The sequence below is a fragment of the Peromyscus leucopus genome, chromosome 8b (assembly GCF_004664715.2).
Source record: "Peromyscus leucopus breed LL Stock chromosome 8b, UCI_PerLeu_2.1, whole genome shotgun sequence".
In the NCBI taxonomy this organism is placed as follows: domain Eukaryota; kingdom Metazoa; phylum Chordata; class Mammalia; order Rodentia; family Cricetidae; genus Peromyscus; species Peromyscus leucopus.
The window spans coordinates 89,540,198-89,563,893 of NC_051086.1; the positions used below are offsets into that span (position 1 = coordinate 89,540,198).

Sequence of the window (23,696 nt, forward strand, 5' to 3'; positions counted from 1 at the left end):
CAGTTGGACAGCAAGTATTTGGGACCCAGCCTACATCCTGGTTTCTACATAACACAGGACTGCTTCCTTTTTCAAGTGAACAGACATCATTTTTCTTCCCAGGCATGGGGTTCCCGCCTCTCCAATTAGTCTTAATGAGTTTGTTCCCCTGTGTTCCGTGGCTCCCTCGACGTCGTCACAGATTCACATCTGTATCCCCTGGCAGTTGGCACGGCACTTTCACTTGAGGCCTCGCTGAGTGATGGCTGGATTCCGATGGAATAACGTCTCCATTTCCCGGGGTCTTCACATATATTACCTCTTCTGATCATCACTATCGCCCTCCAAGGGCAGAGGCAGTCGGCACGGGGCAAGGCGGCCAGTAACGAGGGCCAGGAGGGCATGCAATGCACAGCGGGGTCCTTGCATGAGGCAGACTTTGCCAGGCGTGGGGCAGCCGGACAGTGGAAGAGGTCACTCTTGACAAGGATGTTCAGCAGCCAGCCATTCACTGCGCAAACATTTGCGGCTCCGTGGTACAAAGTGTGCTCTCGGGTGACCCGTAAAATGTACAGAGACTCTGGGCTGATGGAGCAAGGCACGTGCGGCTCCTGCCCTCAATCACAGGAGGTCGGCCCGAGAGCTTGCTGTGTGGTGTCCTGCATGCCATAGGCAGTCGGGCTGGCGGGGGCTGCGGGGGGCCAGCCAGCTGAGATGCAGCTTCCATCTGACTTGCATGGACGATGAGACTGAAATTGGATTGTTCTCTCATAGAGTTATCCACGAGACATGGTAATCAATGCCTCTCCATCCGCCACAGACCCAGCCTGGCCTAATACCCCCTCTTCCTGCATCATCCCAGCCCTGCTTCTGTGAATTTAGACATCCTGTCACCCCACACCCCTCATAGGCACCCCCTTTGCTCACACTGAAGCTTAGATCTGAACCTGATGTTGGGGTACCCAGTTTGCAAAACCAGGCTTGTGGCAAAGAGCTGAAAACCTTTGTGACGGGAGAAGGGGTGGTATCCACCTAGCCCTGTAACTGAATAAACAGCAAAATCTACCCTCAGTGCTGAAACTGTCAAGGGAAGGGGCTAGTCTTTCTGTGTTCCCCTATATGTAGCCTTCAGCTTAACCCCTCCGGGGAGGGGGGCATCATCCCAACCTGGGGAATCTCCTTGGCAGCTAATTCATGAGATCTATCCGAGAGCCCCACTCACCTGTCTCCAGATTCTCCCTGGAGAATGATCCTGGTTCCAGGTAGCATGTAAGTCATGGCTGTCTTCTCTTCCATAGTTCTTTTGTGTTTATTTGTTTGTTTGAGACAGGGTCTCTCTATGTAGTGTTGTCTGTCCTGGAACTCGCTACGTAGACCAGGCTACCCTGGAACTCACAGAGTGCCACCATGCCTGGCTTTCCATAGTTCTGTGAAGAGGTGACCAGAACAGTTGGGGATGAATGTTGCTGGAGGAGGAAGGGAACAGATTCACACCTAGAAGACTGGGAACTATGTTTCAACTAAGCCTCATGGCTCTGCTCTCCTCTCCTCAACACAGCCCCATCCATTGGCCCATCCTATCCACTTGGAGAGCTCCTAGGCTGGAAATAGTGGGTGATTGTCAGCCCTCTTCTCCCACCAGGGCCACATCTGGTCCTGCCTCACACCCCTGAGGGGTCTAATCATGCAGGAGGGGGAGGGGGAGTGCAGGGAGAAGGCGCAAAGCAGGCTGGGAAAGCAATTAAAAAGCAGATCTCAGGGTTGGAGACTGGGAGGTAAAGGACAAGCTGAAGTGGGTCTGGCTGGGGCCAGGAGAGACGAGGGAGAAAGGCCTGAGCTTATTAACCCTGCCACAGCAGCCTGGCCCCAGGACCTGAGAATGAGAATGAGCTGCTGACTCCAACAACAAGAAGAGGCGGGGCCCAAGGAGGAGGAAGAAGGGACTCTGGGGTCCAGTCTGGGGTCATCCTGCAGCCACAGGGGCTGACTTCTGCAGCCAGCAGAACCTGGCTGGGCATAGGCTAAAGGTGGGAGAATGAATGGCCCCTGGTCTAGGGCAGGTCCTCTCCAACTGAAGCCCTCACCTGCAGACCCTTCCTAGCCCTGTCCTGTGGCGCCTTAATCAGGGAGGTGTAGACCCTGGTCTGAGGGGGAAGACAGATTCTAGCATTGGGAAATCACTGCCTGCAGGGGAAGACATGGCTCATCTCCCTAGGAGGACTCAGGCAGAGGTGCACAGGAGATCCAGGCACGAAAGGTCAACACAGCCAAAGTTTCTGGAATCTGTCAAGTCTAGGGATGGAAGAAGGCAAGTGAGAACAGAGCCCGCGAAGGGGGTAAGGGAGGCAAGAATGTGGGTTAGAGGGTAACATTACTTCAGTTGCCACAGAGTTTCAAAAAAGTTACATGTTGGGAGTAAAGTGCTTGCCTAACATGTGCAGGCGATGCCCTGGGTTTGAACATCAAATAAACCAGGCCGGTTGGTGCACACATATAATCCCAGCACTCAGGAGGTGGAGGCAGGAGAATCAAGTTCAAGGTCATCCTTAGCTACATACATAGCAAGTTTGAGGCCAACCTGAGATATAATGAAACTGTTATCACAAAACAGTAAAAACAAAAAAACAAGAAAAAACAGAAACCTAATTATGTCCCCTTGTAGGACCTGAAGCCACCAGCAGCTAGAGGTCTAGGAGAAAATGACATTGACTCCCACCCTCTTTACTCACTGCGGTTCCTTGGTCCTAGCCACACTGCCGCGTGACCTCCCTTAGAAGGTTCTCACATACTCCCAGGCATTATGAGATGACAACAGTGCCTGATGTGGCTGTCTCTCACTGATAATGTTCTTGGAAGGTAAGTCCTCATTTCACAGATCTGGATTCGGTGACGGTTCCTGGGTCATCCAAGACTTCACAGCCACAGAGGAGCCAAAGTATTGCTTTCTTCTCAAGAGGGCACCGTCACAGCAGAGGTGAGTCTAGAAGAAAAAAACAAACAAAACAGAATGGCCAGCTGATGGATACAAAGGTGGACTGCAGAAAAACCACCAATCTCTAGGAAACCCTATTTCCCTCCACTGGTTTGGTGGCCAGACCTGCCTGGGCAGCTGAGCACTGCCATCTAGTGGTCCTGGGGTTCACTTCCCTTCCACTGGGCAGCACCATGGGATGGGGTCAGCCAGCCAGTCTTGATCTCTGCTGGGCAGGGGCAGGTGTGCAAGCAAAGCCTGCAGGTGACACTGGAATTGCATGGCCACTGGAATTAGAGTCTGGCATCGGTAGGAAACAGCAGGCACTGTGTATATGAGTTGAGACCAGAAGTGGGATTGTCCCGGGAGGCATTGAGGTTTTGCCCTGTAAGCAAAAGTTCATCTGTCAGATTTTAATACAGGGAGAGGGACACAAGGAAGCTATCGTATCCCCACTTTGGCTTGAAGCAGGGCTCAGTTTGGCTGTGGACTCTGTGGTGAGGTATCCAAGCATCTGTCTCCATGGTTGGCAGCACCCTGCGGTGGAGTCTGAAAGTCGGCTGGAGTTCGGCCTGAGGCTTTTGTTGTTGGAGACTTCTGCTTAGGAAAGTTGAAAAGGAGTAACCCACAGGATGAGGCATGCACCAGGCTAGGAGGATGGGAATCCCTGTAGCAACTGGGAGGGCAGGGGGCTGCCTATTTTCCTACCAAGTGCTTGTCTGGGGCAGATATGCATGAATTTGGTGGGAAGTGGACTGAGAACTTGGCTAGTTAAATGAATGCACAAAGTGGAAAACGATGCAGCTGTTAAAATGATGATGTAGGTAAATGTTTATTGATTCAGAAAGATGTTCACAGCATATTGTTGAAGGAAAAGCAAATTACAAAATAATTGGTGCAGTCTGGGCCTGTTTTGAAAAAAAAAATGTATTCATATGTGAGGAAAAATCTGGCAGTGTTTATCTGCATGTGGCAAAATTATGGCTAATTAAATATTTACATTGCTTATGTGTCTTTTCTGATTTCTCTACAGTGAATGTATAATAAAAACACTAATAATGAAAGTTTATACATCAAGTGCAACCAAAAATGTCTTTCTTTTGTCTCCACAAATACCCCTTGAGAGAGAGTAGCAAGGATCCAAAAGCCCCGTGGGGTTGAAATGGAACTTGGGCCTTCATTAGGGGCCCAGGGAGGGGCCTGAGGGGCAGAAGCTGGGGGACTCCTTGCTTGGCATGGAAGCAAACTCACATGGACAGGAGGAATTCTCCAGTTTTGCTGATGAACCCCTTGTCAAATCTTTTCCCTCCGGAACCACTTTGTTTATACTAAGAAGGTAGACCACTCCTACCCCGTGAGCTGTGTCCCGAGTTCAAGGCTGGTCCCTAGTAAGGCTCTTCTGTTTTTTAGCTTCCCAACTTATGAGCATCAAAAGTCACCAGGGCAGGAAGTAGTCCCGCAAGCCTTTAATCCCATAGGGACAATGGGACCGCTGTGAGTTCCAGACCAGTCTGATCTATATAGTGAGTTCCAGGAGACATGATGAGATCCTGACTAAAGTCACTGTGAACTTCTCTCAAGATCTACCTTACTATGCCATTGTCCAGGATGGGGGAAGGTATGGCTAGATTCTAAGGGTCTCCTCCCCCCCGCCATGCTGATTCTCGCTAGGGGAATCTTAGCAAGCAGCCCATCACATGCTCAATACCATGTCCCTGGTGTGGAGTAAGGGATGTTGCTATGACAGGCGCTCAGGGGTCTGAACTGGCTTCAGCAGTGGGCAGGGGCAAGCAGCCAGGCGTTGTCTGTAAGCTGGAGACCTGGCAGTGCTGAGCTGGCCACCCCCCAGGACCTCCGTGTGCCCACTGAATGACTCACCTTGGCATAGACACAATGATCAGGGGTGGGCACACAGCCTGCTTCCCGCTGTACTCCAGGCCCCCTTCGATGCTTTCCGAGAAGTCCATTGAGCTGGGAGCTTGTACAGCACCCGGGGCTGACATCCTGGCATCTTGGGATAAAAGCAGCCCAGTCCCCTTGGGGCTGCCCTTGCCGTATGGCTCCCTCACTGGCGGCAGAGAACAAGGCTCTATTCAGCAAGTGCCCTGGAGTAGAGATCAGAAGCTCAAGCATGGACAGAGGAAGGCAAGGGTGGAGGGAGCTGAGCTGTCTGTTTTCCAGAAGCCCAAGGGCACAGATGGCTAAGGCGCCTGGGAGGGACTGGAGTGGAGGGGATGGATAGGCCTGAAGTCTCATGGCAACAGCCTCCTCCCCACCATTGATGATGGTGAATTCTGGTTTCCCAGACCTACATATCCCCCAGAGGCCTGATGTGTGGGAACTTGAAGAAGATAAATCTCCTGGGAGAATGTGGGGTGGCCAGGGAGACAGGGTGTTACAGAAATAAAGATTCCGGCATGTACCGCCAACTCATTCATTACTACTCTGTGGAGCCTTCAGGGGCGAGGCTCTGGGAGGAGCAAAGGGAAGCTGGACCAGGAAGAAACGACCCAGCAGACCAGACAAGATGCCAAAGAGGGGCTCAGGAAGGAGGCCTGATGTCTTACCCTATTAGGATCCTCATCGTTCCTGCTGTCATGTCCCCCCACACACACACAGCTAGAGGCCCAAGTCAGAGTCACAGTGGGGGTCCCAACCCCTGCCCTTCACTCCTGAACTCCAGGAATGAGAAGACAGAGATGATGGGTTCCGGGGAAAGGACTCTGGACATCTGTTGGGAATGGGAGTCATCAGGAAACTAGTATAGGCTGATCCTGGAGGCAGGGCGCAGAGTCTTCAAGTTCCTAGCATTTCCTAGGCCCATGGAGAAGTGAAGGCATGCAGAGTGAGGCCAGCTCTGGCTTATAGCTCTAGGAGCTGGAGGCAGCTCGCTCACCCAACCCAGCTCTTGTGCTCTCTCTCTCTCTCTCTCTCTCTCTCTCTCTCTCTCTCTCTCTCTCTCTCTCTCTCTCTCTCTGTGTGTGTGTGTGTGTGTGTGTGTGTGTGTGTGTGTGTGTGTGCATGTGCACCCACACACAAGTGTTCGTTCACTGCATAGATGTTCATGTGTGTGCACATATGTGCTGAGGCTAGATGTCAACCTCAGGTATTGTTCCTCAGGCACTGTTGCCTTGGGTTTTTGAGACAGCGTTTCTCCCTGGGACCTGGAACTCACTAATTAGTCAGTGAGACCCAAGGATCCTCCTGATTTTTCGTTCCCCAGCACTGGAGTTACAAGTATGCATTGTCAAACCTGGCCTTTTATATTCATTCTGTGGCTAGAACTTGGATCTTCATGCTTGACAGGCAAGCAATTTATGGACTAAGCTGTTTTCTCAGCCACTCGAGCCCTCTCTTGACCCATCTTACCAGAAAGGAGGTTTTCTTGATCACTGGTGAAGTCAAGCTGGTGTACCCAGGGAAGCCTTGACTCTGATACAAAGACCTCAGTGGGGTGAGAGGCGCTCTCCCCATAGCTGGGCTAGGGCCCAGCTCCACCCCCTCAGGCTATTCAAGGGGTTGCTGCCAGGAAGTCAGGGTAGAGCCAGTCCAGCCCATTACTCCATAAAGCCCTTGACATCCCAGGAGCCAGCAGAGGCTGGGCAGGATGGAGCGAAGACGTATCACCTCTGCTCGGCGCTCCTACGCCACCTCCGAGACGGTGGTCAGGGGCCTGGGCTCCAGCCGCCACCTGAGTACCATCCCGCGCTTCTCTCTGCCTCGAATGTCTCCTCCACTCCCTGCCAGGGTGGACTTCTCCCTGGCTGGGGCTCTCAACGCTGGCTTCAAGGAGACTCGGGCCAGTGAGCGCGCCGAGATGATGGAGCTCAATGACCGCTTTGCTAGCTACATCGAGAAGGTCCGCTTCCTGGAACAGCAAAACAAAGCGCTGGCAGCTGAGCTGAACCAGCTTCGTGCCAAGGAGCCCACCAAACTGGCTGACGTCTACCAGGCAGAGCTGCGGGAGCTGCGGCTGCGGCTGGACCAGCTTACGGCCAACAGTGCCCGGTTGGAGGTGGAGAGAGACAATCTGGCACAGGACCTTGGCACCCTGAGGCAGAAGTGAGGAGGAGGACAGGGAAAATGGCTAATGAGCAGTGAGACTGAACCCAGAGGGGTGCCTATTAGGAAGGGTACTGACTGAGGGCGCGGCCTCTCAGCTGCTGCGTTTTCCCATGCCTGGGAAAGGGGGGGCTATATCTTTGCTCCCTCATATGATGGGAGAGACCAAAACTTCAGGGATCTGATTCCCAAAGGTCAGCTGCCAGGGAGTTGGTCACCCTGGGCACCTCCACACTGGGGAAGGCTGTGAGGTAGCGAGGGCACCAGCCAGTATGCTCTGCTTTTCCATTCATTTGGCACTGTGAAGGGTCAGAGAGGAGGTTTGTGTCCACAAGGAAGCTCTGATCTCTGAAGCATAGGAAATGCAAGAAAGAGCAGGCAGGGCCTGGGTGCAGAACCCAGATGGCTGTCTGCCACCCGCTTTTTTGTTTGTTTTTTGTTTTTTTGAGACAGGGTTTCTCCGTGTAGCTTTGGAGCCTATCCTGGATCTCGCTCTGTAGCCCAGGCTGGCCTCGAACTCACAGAGATCTGCCTGGCTCTGCCTCCTGAGTGCTGGGATTAAAGGCGTGTGCCACCACCGCCCGGCTTGCCACCAGCTTTTTGACTGTACTCAAGTCCGTTTGATTGTCATAGCTATGAAGTAGCAGCTTTGATACAATCTGTCCTAAAAGATAGTGACCAGGGGTCAAACTCTGGGGCATGGTGCTTTGCTGAGAGGCAGACATTCGTGTGTCCTCGGGTGCAGGAGGTGCACTGGTGTCTGTTCAGTGAGCGCATGGCGGTGGATGCGCCTCTGCGAGCATTAGCAGGTGCACCAACCCCGATAAGGCACCTCAGTAATGAGTCAAAGCAGAAGCCTTTATCTGCTGCTTATTCTCTCAGCCAGGGCCTCTGTCTAGGAATCCTCTGCCGCTCTCTTCTCTTGCCACTCTGTGGGTGTTTTATGACAGTCACCTCCAGAGAGGTTGGGACAGGGATCCAAGAGTCCTCAGGAAAGCCTAAAGTCCATACTGTGTCCCCTATCCCAGGCTCCAAGACGAAACCAACCTGAGGCTGGAGGCCGAGAACAACCTGGCTGCCTACAGACAGGTCAGCGAGACGGGAGGGATGGGGGGCAGGGAGCTTGATGGCAGTCCACCCAGACACAGCCCCTGGACTTAGCCTTCCACAGCAATTGCCTGCTTCCCAGAGCCCCACAAGGAGGGGGAAGACAGAACTGGAGACGTTGTGGGGAGGGACTCTGGGGTCCAAAAGGTCTGCTCCCTACTCCAGGAGGCAGATGAAGCTACCATGGCCCGTCTGGACCTGGAGAGGAAGATTGAATCACTGGAGGAAGAGATCCAGTTCTTGAGGAAGATCCATGAGGAGGTGAGGCCGGGCAGAAGGAGGGAGGCTCAGGAAACTGCAAGTGAGAGAGAAAGACAGACAGACAGAGAGACAGAGAGATACTCAGAGAGGGAAACAGAGAACCCAACTGTCAGGATGAAGGGAAATGGAAGAAAGAAGACAGACAAGGGAGGTGTTTTCCAGTATCTACTCCCCCTGGAAAGTGAACACAGATCCTCCCCTCCACCATGTCTGAGAAGCACAAGGCGGGTCTTTGATTTCTCCTCCACGTCAGCTTTGTGAGTCTCCCTCACAGTCTCCTTTCACAACGGGGAGGACATCGAAACCCGGAGAAGTTTAAACACACACACAAAGTCACACAGCCTCTCTGGTTTCACCCTCTCCCCCACCTGTCCCCAGTAAGATGTAAAACAGTCACGAAAACCCCTCGGAAGCCATGCCACGGTGGTCTACTCTCAGCACTTGGGAGGCAGAGATAGGAGACTCAATGTGTTTAAGACCAATTTCAACTAGACAGAAAGTTTGAGAGTAGCCTGATCTACATGAGACTCTGTCTCAAACACACACACACACACACACACACACAAACACACACACACACACACCTCTGTTCTCTGAACTCAGAGCCTGGATGTAAGACATATTCATGCCTGGTTCCTGACTATGCAGCCCTGGGACGAAGATGCTCTCAGACTCTCTCATTCTATACCCTTTAGGGTTTTTACTTTTTGACAGGGTCTCACTGTGTAGACTTGGCTGGCCTGGAACATACTATGTAGACTAGTCTGGCCTCAAAATCATAGAGACCTGCCTGCTTCAGCCTCCCACATCCTGGGGTTAAAGGTGTGTGCCAGCGAGCCTGGCACATGCCATTAGCTTAGGCCATGCACTTCTTCCAGTAAAGGCTGCCCCATTTCCCTGAGCCAATGCCACATCTGGGCAGGCAGAAGTGTGATGCTGGGAGAGCCCCAGCTGTAGCCTGGGCCTGGGATTTGAGCCTCAACACCCCTTCTTTTACCCTATCAGGAAGTTCGAGAACTCCGGGAGCAGCTGGCCCAGCAGCAGGTCCATGTGGAGATGGATGTGGCCAAGCCAGACCTCACAGCAGCCCTCAGAGAGATTCGAACTCAATACGAGGCAGTGGCCACCAGTAACATGCAAGAGGCAGAGGAGTGGTATCGGTCCAAGGTATCTGTGGGACAGCCTGCCTCTTCCAGGCAGCCCTTCCTGATCCATACTGGAGAATAAGGGAAGGAAGCTTGGAAAATAACCTATCGAGGTGACCAGCCTTGCTCAGAGAACTGAGATGACTTGCTCAGGACCACACAGGCACTACTACGTCCCAAACTACTCATTGTTATTGCTACTACTACTTTTAACTAGCAAAGTTAAAAGGTTAACTAGCTCGCCCAATGTCACATAGCTCCTAAGTGACAGAGGGGTAAAGCTTCCAATCCTATCCCATCTCATTTGAGAGCCTGCCTTTTTGATGCCTCTGACAGTCTGTGCCCCGTGTTCCTGAACATCTACTGTGTGCCCGGCACTCCCGAGACACAGAGAAACGTTTGGTCAAGGTGATGCCAGAGTTTATATAGACTGTGAGAACCGGGGAGATGATAGGGTGGGGCTTGTGCTAGACAGGCAGCCTAGAGACTCAAAAGAAGAGGGAAGGGCATCTCAGGTAGAGAACAGGCGTCGTGAGGAGACCCGAGACAGAAAAAAGCACAAACTGGAGATGCTGTTGGTCCAGGGCACCAAGTCCAGGGTGAGTTGCCGAAGCCAGTGACAGCCTGAGCAGGATGAAGACACGATAAATCCTTCGGTTACAGTTGCGGCTCCTGGGGGGAGACCTGAGGTCGACTCCACTTTCCTGATTTTCCAGAGACCGTGTCTATCTCCCGTCCCAGGCAGCAGCTCCCTGGCCTGTGCACTGTGCCATAGGGAGACTCCACTCCGCCCTTCAACTTCAGGTTCTCTCTCGGTTTAGTTTGCGGACCTCACGGACGCTGCTTCCCGCAACGCAGAGCTGCTCCGCCAGGCTAAGCACGAGGCTAATGACTATCGCCGCCAACTGCAGGCCTTGACCTGCGACCTGGAGTCCTTGCGCGGCACGGTGAGCGTGAGCAGGGACCACTGGTCCGATCGGGCAGCCGCCACCCAAGATGCTGCTGGAAGGGGACGGGGTGGGTGGGGTGGGGTGGGGTGGGGGTGGGGATGAGGGATGGACGAAGAGAGGAAGGGTTCTGAAAAGTTGGAGGCGGGGTAGGGGGCCGGGGGCGGGCCCTCGAAGCCTCTTGGGATCGAGTAGATCAGTCGGCTCCATTCGGCAGAACGAGTCCCTGGAGAGGCAAATGCGTGAACAAGATGAGCGCCACGCGCGGGAGTCGGCGAGTTACCAGGAGGCGCTCGCCCGGCTGGAGGAGGAGGGCCAAAGCCTCAAGGAGGAGATGGCCCGCCACCTGCAGGAGTACCAGGATCTACTCAACGTCAAGCTAGCCCTGGACATCGAGATTGCCACCTATAGGAAACTGCTGGAGGGCGAGGAAAACCGGTGAGCTCCCCTCAGCGCTGGGGAACTGCTGTCTCCCCTCTGTAACTCCTGTTCTCTTCAGTACTCCCGCTACCCTTGTATCCGCTTCCACCCCCAGAGTCCAGCCTAACGCACAGTAGACATTCAAGACATCTATTCTGAAGAACAGATAGATGGATCCAGCCAGTATTAAGTCCCAGGGCTGAGCACTTGAGTTATTCCCCAAAGTGGCTGACCCGCAAGGCTGGCCAACAAAGATGGGACTTCCCATGGCCTCATTGATTTGTTCTGCTTCCTTGGACTCATTGTGACCATATTTTTTTTTTATTCCTCTCATCTCCCAGGCCTCCATTCTCCTTTCTGGAGGGATTCTGGGGGGGGGGGCAGATAACATACAAGCTCCCTGCAGACTCTTCCAGCTCCGGGAGAGTATTGGCTTCTGGGTTGACAGTTTAGGGGTGAAGGCTGGGGAGGTTGCTCTGTAGTTAGGGGTTAGGTTCCCAGTAGCCATAGGATGGCTTGCAATGTCCTGAAGTAACACTCCAGTTCCGGGGGGTCCAACACCCACTTCTGCCCTCATATACACAGGCATAACAGCTCAAGGCTTTAATCCCGGCGCCTGAGGGGAAGAGGCAGGCAGATCTCTGAGGTTGAGGCCAGCCTGGTCTACATATTGAATTCTAGGCCAGCCAAGGCTGTATAGAGAGACCTTGTCTGAAAGAGCAGGGAGGAGAGAAGGAAAGAGAAGAGGGAGGGGGGAGAGGGAGGGCAGGGAAGAAGAGAGAGAGAGAGGAGAGGAGGAGGGAGAGGGAGAGAGAGAGGAGAGAGAGGGGCAGGGAGTTAGGGCATTAGGGGATGTTGGCAACGCAGTCAGGCTGGCCTGGCAAAGGACCCTGAGATTTTCATGCTGTCCCTGGACCAGGACCTGGGGGTGTCCTAGGGTGGCCTCATCATCCCTACCCCTCCTCTGTCTTTCAGCATCACCATCCCTGTACAAACTTTCTCCAACCTGCAGATCCGAGGTCAGTATAGTGGGGTCTTGTGGGAAGGGGTAGTGAGTTCCCACCCCTCCCTCCAGGCCTGTGGCCTGCTCTTGGGGACTGGGGACGAAGGGACCCAAGCTCTCGTTTGGGAGCCTTTATGACCCTCTGCTGAGATCCTAGACAGAGCACAGCATCCCGGGGCCTGTAGCTGTCCCTGTCTCACTCTGCCCTGTACCCTAGCTGCACCCCCACCCACCCACCCTCCCCGCCCAGCACTGGTGAGGTCGCCGCTGATGCCAGGTCTGCTAGCCACGATCAAGTTCTGCCCTTCTGAATGTTTTACCTTTTGTTTTGTTTTGAACTGCTTGTCACTACAGGGGGCAAAGGCACCAAAGAAGGGGAAGGCCGCAAAGTCACCAGACATCTCAAAAGGCTCACAATACAAGTTATACCCATACAGGCTCACCAGACTGTAAACGGAGCCCCGCCAGCGCTCGATTAGATAGATCTCTGCGTTTCAGTTATGCGTTCTCCCCAGCTTGACAGGCAGCGGGTCCCACCAAGCCTGTGTCTCCGTCCTCTCCGCCTCCCTCCTCCCAGTCCCCAGAAGCTTCTGTCCCCAGCCCAGGTCCTAGCGCGATGTAATTAGGGTATACCGACAGAGCGAGCCTATGTTAAAGGGAGCTTGTCCCTGGGAGCTGAATGAGAAGTTCTGACGCCTCTGAGCAAATGTCAGCCTCTGCCTCGCCTCTTTCCTGTCACTAGGCGGCCCCCTTGGGTCTCACAGCGCTCTCTGGGCAGGCTCTGTTTGATTCATGAGTCCCTAAGGCTTCTCTCAGTGCTGATTCAGCCCAGAGGATTAGTTCCCTCTGGACTGCTGCTCTTGTAGTGAATAAAGTTTTATGTTCCCTGCTCTTCATTTTAAATATTAGTGAGTGTGACATGCTATATTTTTCTCTCTAAGGGGGGTGGACCAAATTACTTTTTACTGGCATGTGGTCCTGAAATGATCCTTAGATACAGGGGAAAATTCCATTTAGGAATAGTGGCCATACATATTTCAGAATGTAATTCAGCCTTAGAAAGTTAATTATGCTGACCAGGTAGAGGTAATAGTGCCAAATGCCAGACAGTCGAGGGTCACTAGAGTCCAGATAAGTGACGGAAAAAGGCAGGGATGGGGAAGGCCCACATGTATTAATCACTAATGTGTGCCACATGTTAACATATATTAGTTACTTGCCCCTCACTATCTCCTGGGGAAGTAGGTACTGTGAGCACTTTTTATAAAAGGGGAAACTGAGGCTCCTTTCTCGGTGCAGCCCTTGGTTGCCAGGAAGCCAGGTGCCAGATCAGAAGGTCAAGCGGGCTACGGGACAGCGGCAGGATGTGCCCCACTGGGGCCAGGTGGGAGTCCCTAGCCACTGTGGACAAGCTGAGGTTCTCCCTGCCTACTTAGATAGCCCTGTATTCGTGACCCTGGGTGCATGATGGGGAAGCCGGGTATAGGACAGGATGTTTAGTACCCCAAGAGCCCACGGAGGCCTCCTCTCCTCACACCTGCAGAAACCAGCTTGGACACCAAGTCCGTATCAGAAGGACACCTCAAGAGGAACATCGTGGTAAAGACAGTGGAGATGCGTGATGGCGAGGTGAGGACAGGGTCTGGCTGCCCTCAGGGGTTCTTGAAGCTAGACTGGAGAAAGCCTGGGACTAGGTCGTGGAAGGTCCTTAGTAATAACTCCCAGGGGTTCCCAATGGAGCTCTGGAAGAAGGGACTGACCTTGAATGTGATTCTCCTTCCCCAGCCCTTCCACAGGTGGTGTGTTCAGGGCAACCTGTGTACCAAGGCCACCTGATGGTCCAGCTCTGACTGGGACAGTTAGGGAAAGAAAGGGCCTTCAAATTTTACTCAGAGGAGCTTTCTGGAGAAGAATGGGAATAGGAGATAAATACATCACGGCCTTCTCTACATGAGGTGGTGGCAGCAGCAATGGCTACTCTTACGCCGTAGTGACAGGCATGCTGTTGAATGCTTTACTGGTGGCATTTCACCCTCCAGTTTGAGCTCAGCGTGATGTAATTCAACGACAGTCAAGGGAAGACAGATCCAGGAAAGCTGGGGACTTGCCTCAGGATGCACGGCCTAGCGTGGTGGGTCCGGGAGTTGAGTCGGTCCCTAACCGTGCACTGTACACCTTCCCTGTCCCCTGCAGGTCATTAAGGAGTCCAAGCAGGAACACAAGGATGTGATGTGAGGTGTGTCCACCTGGTGGCCCCTGCCACACAGTGTCAAGGGCCCAAAGCTCCTCCTCAGATAGCCCTGTTCCCATCCACACCAGCACTCCCCTTCCTTCGGTTTTAATGCCTGCCTGCTGCCCGAGGCTCAGTCCTTACCGAGCCTGACAGATGGCACACACTCTGCGCCTCCAACTAACAGGATACTCACCCCAAAGGGGCAGTCAGGAGGGGAGGGGCCAGCAGCTGGGGTAGAATTGGAAGGAAAGAGGAAAGGTGGGCAGAACAGGGAGCCTTAACAGATTGTTTCCTTCATCCTTGTTGGTATGGAAACTGTTGCCAGAGCTGAGGTCTCTGGGAACTGGACTTTGAGTTTCCACAGGCTGCTGGAGGAAGACAGAAAGTCAGAGAGAAAGGTGAGGTCCCACGGCAAAGTAGCTCTCGCCAGAGACTTATGCTTCCAGAATAGCCCTGACTGATCTAGGAGTGGCTAGGGCAGACTTGCTACCTGGAATGCCACTAAGGCAGTCCTAAGGGCCCTCCAGATGACTCGTGTCTCAGCCCCTCTGAGTTGCCACAAGGCTTAGCAGCCTGTGAGCGTGTGGAGACTTGGTTCTCAGCACTTGGGGGGAATCTATAGCATAAGTGGAGAGGGAAGTAGTACTGGGAGGGAGTAGAGGTGGGGTACCTGGCCCCTAAGTGTGGATGCTGAGAGGTCAAGTCCAGGAAGGCTCCCCTACTCAGGCTTGGGAGCACCAGTGGTGGCAGCACCAGTGGAGATGATTTAGACATTGAAGTTGGAAGTTGTAGGCAACCAGTTACACTTGGCTCTGAATCCTGGGAATCAAGGAAATGCCCCATTCTCCTGAAGACCATGAAACAGGAGAGAGGGACTTCTGTCCGTTGTCTCGGTTGTGAAGGTCTATTCCTGGCCACATAGTCCCCATCCACTCAGCTCTCTGCACCCTGTGACTGACTGCTGCTTCTTGACCCTGATGAAACCACAACCATCCTTTCGAGGCTCTCCATTCTGTAATTACTAGCTCTTCTTCTCCAAGCCGAGGGCCCAACTCCTTTCTTATGCATATACATAATAATATCTACATTTTCGGCATCATCCTGTTTGACAATTTGCGAAACTGAGGCATGGGCCTAGTAGACTGGTTTGTGTTCAAGCCGCCTGGAGGCAACATGAGACTGCCCTTCCACACCAGAGCACCCTCTCTCGGGCTGGTTGGTGGGCAGGTGATGGGGAACTGCGCCCAGAAATGGGGCTGAAAGTGTCCACTCTATTGTCCTTTCCTCCCCTCTAAGATCAAAAAAGGAAAGTGGGGCCCCTCCCTCTTCCCAGGACATTGTGCCCTCACCCTCTCCCCCACTCCTTATCACCTCTGCTAACCTTCAGAACAGTGCTGCTGCCTTTACTAAGAAGAAATAAAGATGTGCCATAGCCTTCCACAGAGTGGGTCTGATTTGTTCAGGAGGTGGGGTCAAGACCGAGACAGGACTCAACTTGTTCAGGACCACAGATAGTCTTGAGATCCTGACCCTCCACTGCGGCAGCTGCCTGTCGAATCCCACCTCCTACAGAGCCCTGGTGCCATGGCCTTTGCTCCAGACCCGCTTCTCATCCCCAGGACCTAGCCTGGGTGCCACCATTCAAGAAAGTCCTGTGTTGGATGTCACTTTCTTCACCCATTCCTGTCCCCGTCTTTACCTTCCTCTTCACACCTGCTGCTCTGCTGTTCCCAGAACAATCGGAGGCTGAGGAAGATACAGCAGCTCCCTCTCCTTTTCTTTCTTCTCCATCCCACCCAATCCAGTTCAACCAGGGCCCGGCAACAGACTTCAAGGGCAAAGCACCTCCAGGTCAACAACACTGATAGGTGACCTGATGGGTATCTGTTCACTTCCTCCAGCAATCTGAGTGTGAAGTGTCCTCGTACCCTCCTGACCAGTCTCTGACCTCTGACCTCCCTCGGGCTTCTCCACTTTCCCGATTAGACCCAGGCCCCTCCCGTGGAACTGGGGAGCGTGTTGTAAACAACAGGCTTGGACATCACGGTGTCAGGTGCCCCAGCCCAAGGTGCCCATCAGAAGCATCGGGTATCACTCAACAAACATATTAGACCACAGCTGGCTTTCACAGCTGGAGAAGGGTATGGGTGGAGAAGTTGGGACAATAGCGAAATGCGTAGCAACAGCAACGACAGAGGTGAATGGTGACAAAGACCGCCGTGATGAGCAGGTAGCTTAGCAGGGTGAGTTCCACAGCGGTGCGAGTCTCAGGGTCTGAGAGCGAGGCTGGGTAGCGTCCTCGAGATGTTACTCCCAACCGGAAGCCGGCGATTCTCAGCCCTTGCCGCCAGCAGTAATAGATGCCTCGGTCACTCAGCCGGGTGAAGCGGATGTGGAGATGGTTGCCATGGTCGATGAACACTCTCATGGATCTGTTGACGCCTTTTAGGTACTGTGTGCGGTAGAGGGGCTGACGGTCTTTGTCCCAGGCCACAGCATGCTCTGGCCGGGCCCCGGGACAGGAGATGATGAGGCCGTGACCTAGTCTTTGCTGATGGAATTGAATGGGTACCTGAGGCAGCCAGGGGCGGCTGCCCACTTTGGACACATAGTTGTAGATTGTCAGCATACCCTTCCGGATCTGATGCCTCTTCTCACAGGACACTAGGCAGCTCTGAATCAGTAGCTCAGGTGTGTGGTCCCTGGTCTTGATGTGCAGTTTCCTGGGCACAGCCCGAGAGCCACAGGACACTACATCAGGCATTGTCTTAAGGTACCGAGGGGAGAGGTCAGGGTTCTGCAGGTAGCAGAGTCCAAGGCGCCACTGTTCCCCACGCACCCCACAGCGGTCACAGGGGGTCCACTCCCAGAAGGTAGTAAAGACATGGAGGCTCCCATAGTATTCATCCGGCAACGGCTCCTGGCCCCTGTCCTTGAAGGTGGCTACCATTCCCTCATTGCTTTGGATGTCCACATCATAGGCATAAAAATAGTCCCCCTTACGGGTGCCACAAAAATATAGGCCTGAGTCCTCTGGCTGGGCCCGGAAAACCAACAGGCTGAACATGCGGATGCTGAAGCGGACCAGCATGCTGCTGCCTACTCGAACATGAGCCGCCTCTGTGAGCAGGCGCCCATCGAAGTCTGTCAGCACTGTGGTGTGGCTGCTTCCCAGCTGCTTTTGGTAATACCAGACCACAGCCGAAACGTCCTCAGGTTTGCAGTGGCAGGGAAGCTCGAAGCTCATGTCAGCCAGATAGGCCGCGTTATCAAACATCAGGAAAGCCGGGCAGGGCGTCCTCTGAAAGATGTTCTCCTTCTCCACGATCTCAAAGGCCTGGAGACCACCCCAGGCCCACAAGAGCGTGGTAATGTGGGCCAGCCTCATGCTTGTAGGAAGGAGGATCTTGAGGGGGCAGGGCAAAACCCAAGGCACCAAAGACCTGTGGCTTTTTAGAAACGACTGCCAAGAGGAGGCCGCTATATAAAGAAAGGTTCAAACAACCAGTGAACGAAGCCTGGAACTGCAGAGGAGAGAGCCGTTGCAAGGCAATTTATTCCCAGCTGATGTACAAGATGCTGTTCTAATGCACCAGGGCCGAACTCGAGGGAAAATCATTCTAGAACCTGGCACTCTCTCACCTTTCTAGAACACTGGCACTCACCCAAGAATGGGTCAAGGGAAACCAGAGTGAGCTGTAAGTGCCCTCCGCCCTGCCTGCCCAGGAGAGCATCCTTTCCTCAACCTGAGAGATAACAGATATCTTCTCTTGCAAAGCGGATCATCTGGGATGCTGGCCAGACCTGAGCCAATAGATTGGGGATTTTCCAGGCTCAACCTGTGAAAAGAACGAGGTCTCTGGGGGAAAATTCTGCATCTCAAATGAAGGAGCCTTTGCTTATTATTGATTGGCTGTTCATTCACTGGCTTTAGGTTATAAATATTCTGGTTAAGAGTTATGATCAGTGCTTATCTTTCATTAGAGGCCAGTGAGTTTCCTTTTTTTTTTTTTTTTTTTTTTTTTTTTGGTTTTTCTAGACAGGGTTTCTCTGTGTAGCTTTGCGCCTTTCCTGGAACTCACTCTGTAGACCAGGCTGGCCTCAAACTCACAGAGATCTGCCTGGCTCTGCCTCCCGAATGCTGGGATTAAAGGTGTGTGCGCCCCCGGCCGACACCGCCGCCACCGCTGCCCCGGCCACCACCACCTGGCTGAGTTTACTTTTTTTTTTCCCCTCTAGGAGGAAGCTCTGTGTGGCCAGAATTTAGATGAAAACACACTCACCTCTCAAGGCTAGGGACATGGCAAACTCAAAAGGTAGGTAGCACTCTCAATCAATTGGGCCCTTGGTATCCTGGGGATCCACATAGATAAAATTATGACTTGGAGAAGTGGGCAAGCCCACTACCTGAAAAGGGAAGTAAGTGGGTGTGGGTTTCTCCCAACACTTCTTTCAATACTTCTGTGAAACTCCAAGATAACCACCACAAAAGGTGTCCCTAGGGGGCTGGTGAGATGGCTCAGTGGTTAAGAGCTTTCTCTTCCAGAGGACTGGGGTTGGTTTGATTCCGGCACTCATATGGCAGCTCACAACCATCTGTAACTACGCCCTCTCTGGCCTCCTCAGGCACTGGGCACGCACATGGTGGACAGACATACAGGTAGGCAAAACACACAGACACATACAAGAAAACAAGTCTTTTTTAAAAAAAAATGCTTTCCGAGACCACTGGGGAATGCTGAGGGCAGCCGGTCCCATCAGTGGACCCCATACAGCCCTAACAGCTCCCGTAGGAGCTCCTCCTCTCCCTGAAGCCCGGCAGCTGGCTCCTCCTCCATGCCGAGCCCCTCCTGCATGGGCCTGGTGGTGCCCATGGCCTGCAACTTCTCAAACAAGCGCTGGCAGCCCTCTCGCTCTGCAGGGCTCAGCAGGCTCAGGTTCAAGGTGAATCGGCCAGTGTTAGCCAAGCTGTGCAGAATCCCCAGCACTGCCGCCCGGTCACTTAGCTTCACGTGCTCAGCCAGTGCCACCAGCAGCTCCCCGAGAAGTCCAAAGCCCACATCCATCTGGAAGAGGTGGCCCAGCTCGGCACCCCCAAGCTGAAGCAAGGCTTGGTAGCGCTCTGGCCCACTTCTTAAGTGTCGCCGCCAGTCACGGTAAAACTCTGCAGAGGTTGCAGGCTGGAAGGACGATTTCTCCTGCATTGCAAAGGGAAACAGGTCCAGAGCTCATCTTGCCGCTCTGCAGCTGTGATGGGAGTGGGGGGGTTATGGGTTTTCATCTCAGTGCTGCAACTGTTCTCTGAGCTCTGGGAAGGCTGGCCTCGGCGGCCTCATTTCAGATGAGGGAGCTGGGGATGAAAGGAGGGAGGGCGGGCCCAGGGAGGGCGGGCCCAAGGAATCCAGGCTATGATCTGGAGGTCTCATTTGTACTTGGATTTTCCTCCTGAGAAAGGAAACATAGCTCTTGGCCTTTTACAGTAAGTCAGAGATTGCTCTGAGAAAATTGGGGAGTTTACTGTAAATCTCTGGCAGAGAAAAAGGAACTCAAAGTAAGAGTCAAGGGTCTGGCAGGCTGGGTCCCTCTCTAACACTGCCACAGGGGTCATTATACTATTTACCACTGACCTGAGACCCAATGTTAAAGGACTGCTGAGCCCAGTTCAACTCAGTCCCACCGTCTGATTGCTGTTCTGGGATTAGAGGGGAAAAGTCTGTTTCTGTTGGCTTCCATGAGACGTAAGGAAGTGATATGGGTTGTAAGCAGACAAGGTCAAAGCTTTAGCACAGAGAAATCCTGCTGGGCTAGAGAGGCTGGCCCACACCTACCTGGGGTATTTCAGTGGCCACATCCTGAAAAGTCCTTTCCCTAGTACTGTGACAGTTCCAGGGCACAGTTCTTTTTCCTCTCACCTTGTCCTTCTGTTCCAGAGGTTTCAGGTGTGATGCAAGGACAATACCTCTGGGCCAAAGATAGAGATTGAAACTTAATGTTTCTCTGAGTGTGGGGAAGCGACGCGGCCAGGCTTGTTGACAGGAAATAGGGCGGCGACTACAACAACAACAACAGTAGCCTAGATATTGTGCTCAGAGTCTTACACGCAATCACTCAAACAGTTATAACAGCCATGTCTCTCTTTTACAGACAGAACTGGGTCTCAGCTAGGTTAAGGAGCTTGGGTGAGATCACCGAGTAGTAGAGGGTGGGGGCAGGAGAGAAGCCCAGAATGATCTGAATCTAGACTGCTTGCTCTTAACTTCTGTAGCCCACCGTGACAGAAGGGCCTGCTGAAAGCAGCTGCAAGCCAACCTGAACTCTTCGTAGGAAGGCACTCTTTGTTCAACGGCCCGCAGCTTGGCAGCGTTCTCTCTTTTATACTTCTCGTCAGCAGCAAGTGCAGCCCGCAGCTCTTTCTCCAAAGCCTTGAAGTTGATGGCATCGTTCTTTTCCATGGCTAAGGCCTGGGAAGGCAAGAAGAATGCGCATCAGCAGAGGTTCAGTATCAGGGTAAACGCGATGCCTTGGGATTCTTTGCCAGAAATGTGAAACAACTCAAAGCAATCCGATACGTATCCTGGAGTGCTGCAAAAGTCTAGTTTCCTCCTTTACAGATCAAATGGGATTGCATGATGAAGACGTATTCAAGGCTTCCCACGGAAGACAGAACAGAAAGCTTCCAGTCTGAAGTCTTCATTTTGTTCTCTCCTTCTAACAGTATTTTAGACGCTAAGGGCTTAGCACAGCGGTAGAAGTTTGCCTAGTGAATGCAAGACTTTGGGTTTGATGTCCAGCACCACCACAAAGCAATTAATTGGGGGGGGGGGTGTCTCAGCTGAGAAAGCATTTAGATCTCAGAATTCTGAGCCTTCGTTCTTTCATATAGGATTTCTCTATGGCAGGTTGTTGCCACAAAGGAAACCCCCCCACACACACAGAGACAGAGACAAAGAGAGACACACAGAGAGAGACAGACTCTTAGTAGTTACCCTTGAGCTCAAGGGCAAAATTTCACACTTCACTAAGTATTTTTAATGGCGGAAAAAAATATTTTTACCTAAACCAAAATCAATGATTAAGCAGGGGGTCGAGGAAAAGCGGCAGAAGAGAAAAAGCTCAGTAGCTTCCATCCTCAGGGAAAAAAGGTCAATGCTCTACATCCCCAAATCCCTGACCAATGGAGGGCTGCAGGCACTGGCTGTGTGGTGTGTGGGCATTATCTCCAGCCCCACCACTGAAGTCCTGTAGCCTCCCGGTATGAGTCTGACCGGCTATTTTCAAGGGAATCTATGTGTTCCAGTCCGGGCTCTGACATTTACTTATGAGACTCCTCTCCACCTCAGAAGCCTGGTGAGCCCGAACTAGACATGGTAGTTCTCTCATGATCAGCCCTCAGGCAGGAAACGCAAGCAACTCCACAACCACCCCCGCCGACCCCAACGATGGGAAACGGAGTGCCGAGTGGACTCTTAGCAGCCCAGCAACTGGACTCAAGTGTCTCAGATCCTAGCCAATCATTTTTTTTTTTTTTTTTTTTTTTTTTTGGAGGGTGGTGGTGGTGTCTAGCTATGTAGTCCAGGCTGTTCTCTCTAAAACATCTGAGCTCATGATCTTTCCTCCAGGCTCAGCTTCGGGAGCAGCTGGGACTCGCACCACCCGTCCACCTCCCTGACGAGTTCTAAGCCTTCTCCAATCATAGAATGACTAGAATAACCCCCTTTACACTGTCCCTAGACCCTCACCCAGCAGCCCCAGTCTTGGAGCCCTTGTTTTCTTTGGGAGGAAAATCCCCGATCTGTTGGAACGTCTGTGTATCGCCCTCCCAACAGCGGTTGTCGCCTAGCAACAGCTCCACTAGCCTGCCCACGTGGCCCGCCCGAAGGCCCTTCTCTTTCAGGCTGTCCCAAGGCGCCTGGTCAGAATCGTGAATCCTCCGGCCTTGCTTTTCTTTGGAGCAATTCACGCTTTGTTTTGAGGAGCAACAAGTCGGTCTGTCCCGTTTCTCTCTCCGAAGCCAGCATTTCTCGGAGCTGTTTTTCAGGCAGAGGGCTGTCCTCCGAGGAGCAGCGGGCCGGCGACGCGCTCGGGGTCCTTCCTGGCGCCCGGCGCCGGCGTTGTCGCGGCGTGCAGCGGAAGCGCGGGCTCAGGCGGCGGACTCGGAGCGCTCGGCTGAGCAGGCGGCGGGTGAGCTGGCCCGGGAAGGGTGCTCTGGGAGGTTGGGAGAACATGAGCTTGGGAAGAGGCGATTTATATAGTATTTATCCCTTTCGCTTCACACAGGGGTAAATTGGAGCCTGGAGTGGGAAAGGGAGTGAAAGACACATCCCCCCCCTCCCGCTCCAACTCACGCACTCATTGATGATTCCGGGGTTTCCTCGTTACCCTGCACGGTTTAAATCCTGTCCCTGGGTAGAGGTGGCGCTCTAACGACCCAGACCCCTGCCACTCCCCCTTCCATCGGTGTCTCCTCCACCGCCAAGTTTTCCCTTCAAAATAATCGGCATCCGAGCTGACTGTGATGGCTAACGCCTGTTTCTCCTGCTCTGGAGATCGAGGCAGTAAGATTGTTGCAGGTTCAAGGCCAGCCTAGGCTAAGCAGTGAGTCTGGTTCAAAAAACCCAAACAGAAAAGATTCAGTATTCCTTTAAGAATCTGCGCTGTAGCGGGAAAAATGCAGGTTTAGTATTTAGAGACTAGCTTTGCTTAACTAACCATGTCATTAATTCCCATTAACCCCCTCCCCCCAAAAAAAAAAAACAGCAAATCTTATTGAGGGCCCATTAGGGGTCTATTTTGTGCTTTGCACTGTTTTTGGTTTTTCGCTCGTTTTTTTTTTTTTTTTTTTTTTGTTTTTTTGTTTTTTGTTTTTGGTTTTTTTCTTCGAGACAGGGTTTCTCTGTGTAGCTTTGCGCTTTGCTCCGTTTTTATTATTAACGTTTATCAGTAGCACATATACACACCTGTTCCCCCAAGTACTATTCAAGCAAAGGCTTTATTTGCTTAGGTTGGGGATATAACTACGTGGTGGAATGTTTAGTAGAGTGTGAGGCCCAGGATTTGATCCTAAGCACCCTAACACACACACACACACACACACACACACACACACACACACACACATACATTAGTGTAAGGGGGGCTTGGCAAGTGTATATGGGGGAATTTTTAGAGTGACAAGCAGGTGATATTAAAGGAGAAATGAGTTAAGGTATAAATAGCCAGAGGATGATGGGAATGACAGGTACAGTGGTTCTGAGGCAGAAATGAGCCTGGCTTGTTCAATAAACAACTTTCTGTAAAAGTGTGTGCCATCGCTTGATGGGAGCTTTGGGAGATTGAAATGAACATAAATATGGTAGCGTCTTAGAAATAAAAACAATACATTTGGCCGGGTGGTGGTGGTGGTGGTGGTGGTGGTGCACCACGCTTTTAATCCCAGCACTCGGGAGGCAGAGACAGGCTGATCTTTGTGAGTTTGAGGCCAGCCTGGGCTACCAAGTGAGTTCCAGGAAAGGGGCAAAGCTACACAGAGAAACCCTGTTCCGAAAAACAAAAAACAACAACAACAAAA

The 23,696-nt window shown here is 52.6% G+C and overlaps 4 protein-coding genes and 1 long non-coding RNA gene across 10 annotated transcripts in view; 2 read left to right on the plus strand and 3 right to left on the minus strand.

Moving 5' to 3' along the window:
- Window positions 1–118: 118 nt before the first annotated feature.
- LOC114702251 lies at window positions 119–5,540 on the minus strand. Its single transcript, XR_003735946.2, has 5 exons — window positions 4,829–5,540; window positions 3,077–3,335; window positions 2,709–2,959; window positions 1,202–1,445; window positions 119–728 (listed from the first exon to the last, which is right to left on the minus strand). It is a non-coding gene; the product is annotated as an uncharacterized LOC114702251 (long non-coding RNA).
- A 940-nt stretch (window positions 5,541–6,480) lies between these two features.
- LOC114702248 (glial fibrillary acidic protein) lies at window positions 6,481–15,566 on the plus strand. Of its 3 annotated transcripts, XM_028882639.2 has the most exons (10): window positions 6,494–7,012; window positions 8,041–8,101; window positions 8,285–8,380; window positions 9,386–9,547; window positions 10,347–10,472; window positions 10,690–10,910; window positions 11,868–11,911; window positions 12,250–12,363; window positions 13,433–13,524; window positions 14,089–15,566. In XM_028882639.2, exons 1-10 carry the CDS (start codon window positions 6,558–6,560, stop codon window positions 14,128–14,130), a joined length of 1,413 nt encoding a protein of 470 aa, XP_028738472.1. In that variant the 5' UTR covers window positions 6,494–6,557; the 3' UTR covers window positions 14,131–15,566. The 3 variants fall into 3 exon arrangements, with proteins under 3 accessions (XP_028738470.1, XP_028738472.1, XP_028738471.1); XM_028882637.2 differs by lacking the exon at window positions 12,250–12,363 and having other exon boundaries at window positions 6,481–7,012; window positions 13,439–13,524; XM_028882638.2 differs by lacking the exons at window positions 13,433–13,524; window positions 14,089–15,566 and having other exon boundaries at window positions 6,495–7,012; window positions 12,250–13,430.
- Window positions 14,434–18,142, minus strand: Fam187a (family with sequence similarity 187 member A). The gene has a single exon (XM_028882640.2). It carries the CDS (start codon window positions 17,514–17,516, stop codon window positions 16,254–16,256), a length of 1,263 nt encoding a protein of 420 aa, XP_028738473.1. The 5' UTR covers window positions 17,517–18,142; the 3' UTR covers window positions 14,434–16,253.
- Window positions 18,143–18,348: 206 nt separating this feature from the next.
- On the minus strand, window positions 18,349–22,136 carry Ccdc103 (coiled-coil domain containing 103). 2 transcript variants are annotated; one of them, XM_037201530.1, is made up of 5 exons: window positions 21,868–22,136; window positions 20,438–20,589; window positions 19,957–20,089; window positions 19,756–19,854; window positions 18,349–19,326 (listed from the first exon to the last, which is right to left on the minus strand). In XM_037201530.1, exons 2-5 carry the CDS (start codon window positions 20,578–20,580, stop codon window positions 18,886–18,888), a joined length of 816 nt encoding a protein of 271 aa, XP_037057425.1. In that variant the 5' UTR covers window positions 20,581–20,589; window positions 21,868–22,136; the 3' UTR covers window positions 18,349–18,885. The 2 variants fall into 2 exon arrangements, with proteins under 2 accessions (XP_037057425.1, XP_028738466.1); XM_028882633.2 differs by lacking the exon at window positions 19,756–19,854.
- Window positions 22,137–22,206: 70 nt separating this feature from the next.
- Eftud2 (elongation factor Tu GTP binding domain containing 2) overlaps window positions 22,207–23,696 on the plus strand; it is a 45,174-nt gene continuing 43,684 nt past the window's right edge. For 2 of the 3 annotated variants that reach the window (XM_028882630.2, XM_028882631.2), the window contains exon 1: window positions 22,219–22,309. The gene's annotated coding sequence lies outside the window, so the exon portion shown is untranslated. Of the gene's footprint in view, window positions 22,310–23,696 lie in introns of all 3 variants that reach the window. The other variant, XM_028882629.1, reaches the window with a different exon arrangement.